A 9229-nucleotide genomic window follows, 5' to 3' on the forward strand; every position below is an offset into this window, starting at 1 on the left:
TGCACCTGTTAGCAATGGGTGTGGCTGAAATAGCCAAAACCACTAATTAGAAGGGGTGTCCACATACTTTTGGAAATGTAGTGTAGTTGTGGGTGTGTATCTGGTCAGAATTTGTTAATAAGTGCATAAGTATGTCTGTGTGTGTGTGTGTGTGTGCGTGTTTGTGTGTGTGTAGGTGTGTGTGTGTGTTTGGGTGTGTGTGTGTGTGTGTTTGTGTGTGTGTGCTTAGGTGTGTGTGTGTGTGTGTGTTTGGGTGTGTGTGTGTGTGTGTAGGTGTGTGTGTGTGTGTAGGTGTGTGTGTGTGTGTGTGTGTTTGGGTGTGTGTGTGTGTAGGTGTGTGTGTGTGTGTTTGTGTGTGTGTTTGAGTGTGTGTGTGTGTGTGTGTGTGTTTGTGTGTGTGTGTGTGTGTGTGTGTGTTTGTGTGTGTGTGTGTTTGTGTGTTTGTGTGTGTGTGTGTGTGTGTGTGTTTGTGTGTTTGTGTGTGTGTGTGTGTGTGTGTGTTTGTGTGTGTGTGTGTGTGTGTGTGTGTGTGTGCGCATGCAGGCAGATCACTGTGGCCCTGCTGGTCTGCCCTGGCTGTAGAAGTCGTATTCGCGGTACAGAACGTAGTCCTTGAGGCGGTCAGGCAGAGGGAGGAAGCTCATGAAGACGGGGGCCCGGAGGCGCAGGCGGCCCAGGCAGTGCCGGATCTTCAGCCTGCACAGGTGCTGCAGACTGCGCGGGTTCTCTGCAGACACAGAGCACGACTCTCATCACTGACCTGCAACGGCTCAGCTACACCCAGCCCTCACTTTATTCAGCCTCGCTGCCCAAACCACCTCCTGTGTCCCCTGCCAAGAGATCTGCCCAAAGATCTAAACAAGATGAACCTGACTCTAAGTCACACCAGGAAGTAGTTTGGTTAATATTAAAATTCATAATTGGAGATCCTGTTATACACAAAGCACTAAGCCAGAGAACATGCAGTGCCCAATAGCAGCCAATCGTCTGCACAGCTTACAGCCCACCAGCACTTTGCAAATAGGCACTGCTGACTAGCAGTCCACTAGCAAACAGTCAAAATGAAGAGCAGCTGTTCAAAGGATGCAAAACATCTAGTTTATGGTCCTGCCTCTAGAGGACTGCTGTGGTGCCAATTTGCAAAAGCACAGTAGGCCCAACAGGTGGCACAAACAGCAGTCCGACAGGCCAATATTGTTTGCGGAGTTTAGACACCGCTGGATTGAAAAAAAAGTGATTAGAGGCTGCCTAAACCTTTGGTGAACCATGGGCTGAAACTAGGGCTCTGCTCAGTTTGTGGGTCCTCATATCGGCCATACTGTTCCACCCACCTTGAATCCTGCAAATGTCCGGCCACTCCTCCTGTTCCATGAGAGCGGCCTTCAGCTTAGAGCAGAAAGTGACGTGGTCGACGTAGTCCAACATGATGCGTACCAGGCGAGCAGAGATATCCCTCAACCAGTATACTGTGACCACCTCACAGAACTACAGAAACAGAGAGAGCGAGGGAAGGAAGGAGGGAGAGAGATAAAGGGTAAAGGAGGGAGGGGGGAGAAAGAATGCAATGCTGACCAATTGTTAAATCTCACATGCAAGTGCTGTGGAGGACATTAGAATAGGGAATTTAATCTTTGTGAATATCTCAGCAATATATTTATGAACTACCTTTCAGTGTCTGGGGGTCTGTTCCATTTCAGTTCAGTCAATTCAGGATATTAACTTAAATCAACATCTCCTACTAGACTGTCGAATGGATCACCATGAAATTTGGCATGTATCACCAAGAGAATACTTTGACCAAAAGTTGCTAAATGATAGTTTCCAGGCTGAAAAATATGGCCTCAGTAAGCCAATAAAAATTGATGTGGGCGTGGGTTATCAAAAAGAGGCAAATAATTCCAAAGCGGTTCAATGTAAATTGATTAAATTTGGTAAGTATATTGTCACTTACATCATGAGCCTAATTTTAAACTATTTGTCCAATTAAATCATACAGTATGTTGGTGGTATAGAGCACAATATTTTTATTTTTGAATTAATGAATTAATGAAAAATCATTGTTACCTTTTATATATTTAAAACTTGATGTAATGATACATTTCATCATCTTGAACATATATCTGTATCTTATGTGCTGCCATTTTGGATTGCTGCCAGTTTGGAAATGCTATTCACACTTTTCCTCTGTTCCCAGTTTTGAAACTTGGTCTCACTCACGTGGTTTCATAGAGGATATGTACATTCATGGAGAATATATCTCTATGGCCATAGAGTGATTTTGGCACAAATTGGACACTTGGACTATGACTGCCATTTGAATTTCCAATATTCAAGCAATAACAACTCCTGCCTCCGTTTGAGGTAGAGACTTGAATCCTACCTCACACTATTTCTCTCCTCACGGACAACTCAAAAGATTTGGAGTCATAATATCCACCATTTTGGATTTTCCACCATTTAAAATTTTTTGACATTTAAAAACAAGCATTTAAAAGAAATCTCTTCCTAGAGCGTTTGACAGATCACAAAATTTGGCAGATATCATCTTGAGAGTACTGTGACCAAAAAAATAGTTGCAAGGTCAAACAATATGTCTGCTGTAAACAGACAAATTAGAAGGTGAAGATGCCAAACAGGAAGTGAGCCATATATCAGCAATTCTTTGTTGTATCAATACCAAACTTTGTACCCTTCTTTGCCAGAGGGTTTAAGGGGTAGACAGAAAGTTGCCAGACCACTTGAGGGCCCTATATTAGGAAAAATATTATACATGCTAATTTACTCAGCAACGTTTTAACTAAACTTTACCATTGCAGTTGCATTTGCCAAATTGGGCAAGCAACAGAATTGGTCGTATGAAGGCGCTGTAGTGCTTGGCCCTTCATTGCAGCTATTAGTATTATTATTATTAGTAGTAGTAGTAGTAGTAGTAGTAGTAGTAGTAGTAATAGTAGTAGTAGTAGTAGTAATAGTAGTAGTAGTAGTAGTAGTAGTAGTATTATTATTACCATGGTGTCCTTTATGACCGAGGGGGTCCAGCCCTCATAGTCGCTGGGTACGTGGGAGCCCTCTCCATGAGGACAGTCGAAGCAGCGGCGCACATCGTACCCATAGTTCAGCAGCATGCGCAGCAGCACCTCGTCCTTCATGGCGTAATGCAGGGCGGAGGGGAAGTGGGTGGTGTTGACGCGGGAGTAGTAGTTGACGTTGGCGCCATAGCGCAGCAATATGCGTACAAGGCCCAGGTCGCCCAGGCGCAGCGCCACCTGCAGGCACTTGACGGGGTCCTGGTTGGGCAGGGCACCGGCCTCAAGGAGCAGTTGCGTTGAGCGCATATCACCGTTGGAGACGGCAAAGAACAGGGCCGATTTGCGCTGGTCGTGGTAGTTGCGGCGAACCCAGGGCTCCAGCATGAAGTTGGTGTCATAGCCAGCGTTCAGCAGCAGCTCCAGGCACTCCGGGTGGCCGCCAGCAGCCGCCGAGTGCAGAGGGCTCATGCCACTGTCCTCCACTGCCTCAAAGGTTGTCACAGGGATCAGGATCTCCAGAGCTCTGCAGAAGGGGGAGGCTGAAGTCCTAGTGTAGGCTGGCTGATCCGTGTGTGTGTGTGTGTGTGTGTGCCTGCACATGTGGGAACTGAAAGCAGGGATCATACAGCTCCTGCAAGGTCATGCAAGCACAGAACTTTTACTCACTGCAGGTGGCCACGGTGTGCCACGCGGTGGATGGGCAGGTGGCCTGTGTTCTTGGGTACGTTGGGGTCTGCACCATACTCCAGCAGTAGCGATATAACTGCAGGGTCACCAGAGGCACACGCCTCAAACAGGATGGTGGCAGAGTCCAGTGCCTGAGACTCCACATCAGCCCCTGAGAGAGAGAAAGGGTAAGAGAGAGAAAGAGAGCGAGAGAAAGAAGGAGAGATAGATTGAATGCGATAAGATGAGAGAGAGAATCGAAATGAACCCTACAAGGTTACTGTAGAGGAGCAGTTCTCTATTTCACGTTGAACACGTCCTCACACACATTTTACGCCATTTTACCGTTTTGAAGCAGAATCTCAGTAATTTCCAGGTGTCCACTCTGGGCTGCCAATGCCAGGGGGGTGAGGCCGAATGCGCTGCGGGGGTCTGGATCAGCACCGGACTGCAGGAGCAGCTGCACAAACTTCTCCCTGCCGAGGCGAGCAGCTTCGTGGAGTGCAGTCCTACGGTGTGCCCCCTCCTGGTTGACTTTGGCATTGAAGCGCAGCAGAAGCCCGGCCATGTCATACTGGTCAGTCTTTATTGCTGTGGGCGGAATGCAGGCCTGGGTCAAATACATCAGTCCTGCAGATAGCTGGCATTTTAAAAAGAAACCATCTATTTTCACCAATATTGGGAACAAATCTTTTCTTCCACATGATTGTACATTTTGGACAGTAACACCTTTCATTGTTAATTCTCGGATACTTCAATGCATTCCAAATTTTTCTGGCATCAAGAGTTAATTGTTTCAAATTAGTATATAATCCACATCATGTGAAACACGACAGGTTGGAAAACTTACGAAGAAAGATTAGGCTCGCTTTTGCAACAGTGAATTGAATTATGATGATTCATTGCATATGAAATATCATAATTCAGGACTTCATTTTTTGTTTGTTTTTGTTGGCAAGAGTGATTATGTCACAACTTGGCCACAACGTGCTGCATCTAGAATCCCAATTTCCTCGTCTTGACCATACAACATAATAAGGTTTTCATTTGGACCTTCCAGGTGGGAAACTCGTGTAGATCGTAAATCGGATACCACTTGAAAGCAGCATCATACCTCCCAACAGTCCCTTCTCCTGTGTCTGTAATCAGCCGTATCAGTAACAACCAGGGTTAGGGTCTTTTCCATGTCAATTTAATCTTTTCAGGAACGAAACAAAAAATTATTTCACAAATGGCTATACTGTTACATGGAGATTTTTAGATCTCAATTTTGAATTGAAAAGGGATTGACCCCAAACCCTGGTGAGCAGCACCTGTGTGATAAGCCTGAGGCCGGCTTTGGGAGACCTGCGACGAGGGGGGAGTCCTCGTCCTCGTCCTGGCTGTCTGGGCTGCTTCCTTTCTGCAGCAGGAAGCTGGCATTCTCCTCTAGGCCTTGCTCCACAGCCAGGAAGAGGGGCGTCTTCCCCTGCAGGGTCCGCACCTGTTCCGCCCCTGGAGGGGATGCTGATGGGGGCGGGGGTCTCACAGAATCAGAATGACACAGCACCTTTCCCAAACTCAGATACCTTCTACACACCTGATAGACATGTGGTGAAACTTCTTCTGCTGCTCATTTTGGGCAAAGCAAGATACAGGTAACACAATGATGATGAGGGTGGGGTGAGGGGGGCAGTGTCGTGTAACAGGTTATTGAACTTGCTCAGGGGCTGCAGGTTCAAGTCCCAGTTGTGTTGCTGCCATTGCACCCTTGTGCTAAATATACAGCTAAATATATGGCAAAATATACAGCCATACAAAAAATGATTGTAGGTTGAATCTTATAAACTATAAACTGATGACTCACTGATTTATAGAATTTCATCTGGGCCTAACTATTGCTGAATGAGAATTTATCATGGGTTTACCAGCCCTACCTGTACTAGGTGTATTACTGTATCCTCAAGCTACTTAAAGCACTACTTCCTCGATCTCGCTCTTGTACCTGGTATAGAACTTACTTGTTGTAGGTTAACAGAATGAGAACTGCTGTCAGTTGTGAAATTTATTATCTCTTCTTTTATTTTTATTTTTTATTTCACCTTTATTTCACCAGGCACGTCATTAAGAACAAATTCTTATTTATTCTTCTCTTTGCCTAAACCTTTATCTCTAGGCACTTTTGTAGCATCAGCTAAATGCTTAAACGTGAATGTGAACATACTGGCTGTTTTTTGTTAAGCAGGGAGAGGCTGAGCACACACCTGCGAAGGTCATCTCCAGGATGGTCCTGTTGCCCTGTACCGCAGCCTCATGTAGCGGGACCCAGCCTCTGCTGTCTGCCTCCCCGAAAGTCTGCCGACAGGGGACCAGCCTGCGCAGAGTTCCTAACTCACCTGACATGAAACAGAGAGGAGGAGGAGGAAGAGGAGGAGGCGATTCACCAGGGACGGGTAGTACTCACATGATGGGAAACCACAAAAAACTTTTGTTCTGGGCAGAGAGAGGCCCATGTGAAAATATTGTATGATGAACAGTACTTGAAGTACAATATAATGCAGTTTATATAGCTGTATATAAGAATTCTGAATTACGTTACATGGGGGGAAACATGATAAGTGGTCATTTCTGCTCACCCATTCTTATGGCTGTGAAGATCTTGTCTTTTTCTGCATTTTCACTGACCCTGTGGAGGATAGAGCATGACCAGGACAATTCCAGATAAACGATAAAAGATAAAAAGGATAGCTCAATTTCTGGGTTTTTTGTTTTGTCTTGTTTTAGTGAATGTCTTTGATTAAAAATCCAGGAAGTGAACCATTCCTTTAGGCAGTAATATCTGCTGGAGAGAGGGAGAGTGCAGTTGAAAGAAACTCGCCTGGGGCAGCCCCACCCACAATGTACCTGTGGCTGACTTCTGGGAAGGGATCCACACGGTCCCCAGGCCTGTCACAGTCCAGCAGGCTCTCCTGGATTACAAACTGCAGGGCCACGTCCTCGTCGACATCACTTCCTGTGGGATCTGAGTCCATCTCCTGCTCCTCACTTCTGTGCCCAGCTCTGTCTCCTAGTGACGAGGGAGATATCACAAAGACCCCAAACAGTCTTAGCTTCCGGTCAACACAAAGCAGCCAAGGGCCTCCACGTGACCCCCCCCTCCCAACCCCCCTGCCCCCACCACGCATTCCTGCCAGCCCACTCCAATGCCAGTGCTGCTGCTGTTGTTTACCAGTGGGCAGGGATGATGTCAGAGGGTGGCTGCTAACTGTGCTAGAACCTTCCTTCCTCCTTTCAATGTCAGGTTTAACATCAATGAATGTACACCACTGTGCATATGTCGAATAACAAAACAATAACCAATGTATGGTTATAAAAATGAACTTACATCAGTTTTTTATTTATTATACTAACTGCATCCTTTTTTAATCGGGTCAAAAAAGATGATAAAAGGTATTTTAGGCTGTCAGCAGAACGAGGGAGAATAGGTCAAAATTAGTTGTAATTTGTACATTTTCCAGGACTTTATGATCTGAATAATGTAATTAGTGCGATAAGTGAAACAAATGTCCCAAGTGGTTAGTTCATTAGGGAGGATGATTTGAAAATGTTCAGTATTTTCAGCTTAATCATCCTTTTTTCTTAATCATTATTTGAGAAATAAATAGAAAATAAAACGTGCTCAACTCTGAACTATTAATAGATGTTGGTTGCTGAATCCCACTAAAAATACAATGATAGAACAAAACTAACAGCACTCTCTAGAATACTTCCATAAATGTATTTATTGCATAGATGTAAAAAAGCACAAAAGCATTGTTTTGGCCCAATCCTTCAGTGTGTCAAACACGCAAAATAATTCTGAACAGAAAGACTGTTTGTACACCCTTTATAATCCTTTTTGTTGATCCAGTTTAAGAAGGATTTTGAATTTTTCCTCAGAATCTGTTGCACATTTAGCACACTGAAGAAGGCTGTGTGGAAACGTCAGTGCTTTTTGCGCTCTACACGTCTATGTAATAATTAAATTTATAAAAGTGCTCTAAAGAGAGCTGTCAGTTTTGTTTTGTCATTTTATTACTTATTTGTTTATATCTTTCAGCATATACAGAAAAGCCAACAAGGTACTCCAACAAGGTAAACAGCAGTGTAAGTTTCACCCTGCAGCTGTGAGGCAGATAATAAGAAGCAGAAAATGGTAGTAAATGTTAACAGATGCACAAACTATTACCACACCACACACAGGTGTGCAACCGCTATCCTTCCGAAAGATTGTAAAAATCCATTATTCTGCTTTCATAGCAGACAGGATTTTCGGTTAAGACCCAAAACACGCAGCATGCACCTGGAAAGAAAAAAATTTGGCACTGGATGCAGGTATGAGTGTGTGTCCCTGGGTGTTCCACAACCCCTTCTGTGCAGGCAGTGCTCCATGCAAGGTTTTTTTTTCTTCAAAAACATCTTGAGAAAAGGTCTGTTGTAGCTTTACCTTTCGTCAATTGGCTGTACTGCTACCGTGCCCTTCAGTGGTTTGGGGGGTATTCTCAATTTCCTAAAACACAGCTATTTATAGCCCTGGCCTCACTATAAATAGCTGATCATGGGACAGAGTCAGACTACACCCCCACCGCTAGCTTTGACCCACTGAGTCACATTGTGTGATACCCTCACTCTGCACTGCACCGTGAAACACAGAAATTCAATATATATTGCAATGTTTGTAAATATGATAACTTTCAGGAAATCTTTATTGTACAGTACTGGTGCAAATTGTGGAAACATTGTGTTTAAAGAGTAAGTTTAGTACTCTCTAAAATTTTATCTGTGCCTTTCTTCTGTTGTTGTTTCCCTGAGCCATTTTCATCTGTAAAAATGTACTCGAAACAGTTATCTCCTTGACAACGAGTGGTAACAACATTATCTGACCATCACTAATTTGAAATAAGTATACAAGAAAAGAAAATGTTTTCTTTGCATGATTATAATCATTTTATGAAGAAAAATACTGGACAAAGAAATACATGTTCAAGCTGATTATAAAATTTCCAACAGTAAGATACATAGACTGCTCAATTATGTAGGTATGAACAAATACATATAGGAAGGTGTAATGATTATGACTTAACACAGAAGCTAATTATTTATTTGTGTTTGTTACATTACATTTGTTTATAAGTGCAGTGTTTCCATAATTTGTGGCCAGCACTGTATTTCAAAGCAATTCATTTTTCAAAAAATGTATATATTGCAATATTTGTTTCATTGCAATATATTAAAGTATATTCCAGTTCTCTGAAAGATGAGCTGCTGTGGTAATAATGAACAGAGACAGTTGTGCCATGGTCAAAAATGTACATGTTTACACTTTACAGTGGAAGTGTAGTTTAACTGTCAGGGAACTGAACTGGTAATACAGAGGTAGCAGGCTCAATTCCCAGGTGGGGCACTTGAGCTAGGTGTTTAACCTGAACCACTTCAGTAATCATTCATAACTGCATAGCGCATACAAATTGTAAGCTGTGGATCTCACTCCTTATAGGACTGTTAAAATCCCAGTT

General features: G+C 43.7%; 1 protein-coding gene across 1 annotated transcript; it reads right to left on the reverse strand.

The window, feature by feature from the left end:
• Window positions 1-472: 472 nt before the first annotated feature.
• Window positions 473-8198, reverse strand: LOC118210580 (dynein heavy chain 12, axonemal-like). The gene is made up of 10 exons (XM_035386871.1): window positions 8161-8198; window positions 6579-6741; window positions 6311-6360; window positions 5939-6070; window positions 5043-5201; window positions 4041-4286; window positions 3696-3867; window positions 3009-3552; window positions 1332-1485; window positions 473-727 (listed from the first exon to the last, which is right to left on the reverse strand). The coding sequence occupies exons 2-10, from the start codon at window positions 6704-6706 to the stop codon at window positions 549-551; spliced, it is 1764 nt and encodes a 587-aa protein (XP_035242762.1). The 5' UTR covers window positions 6707-6741; window positions 8161-8198; the 3' UTR covers window positions 473-548.
• Window positions 8199-9229: the final 1031 nt, after the last annotated feature.

The sequence above is a fragment of the Anguilla anguilla genome, chromosome 13 (genome assembly GCF_013347855.1).
Source record: "Anguilla anguilla isolate fAngAng1 chromosome 13, fAngAng1.pri, whole genome shotgun sequence".
In the NCBI taxonomy this organism is placed as follows: domain Eukaryota; kingdom Metazoa; phylum Chordata; class Actinopteri; order Anguilliformes; family Anguillidae; genus Anguilla; species Anguilla anguilla.

Bases quoted from the DNA above. Each gene is read 5' to 3' on its own strand.
- LOC118210580 (XM_035386871.1), bottom strand. From the start codon at position 6,706: ATGGACTCAGATCCCACAGGAAGTGATGTCGACGAGGACGTGGCCCTG. The intron at 3,868-4,040 runs GTAAAATGGCGT...TCTCTCTCTCAG, and splicing joins TGAGATTCTGCTTCAAAACG to GGGCTGATGTGGAGTCTCAG. The intron at 728-1,331 runs GTGGGTGGAACA...CTGTGTCTGCAG, and splicing joins GGACATTTGCAGGATTCAAG to AGAACCCGCGCAGTCTGCAG.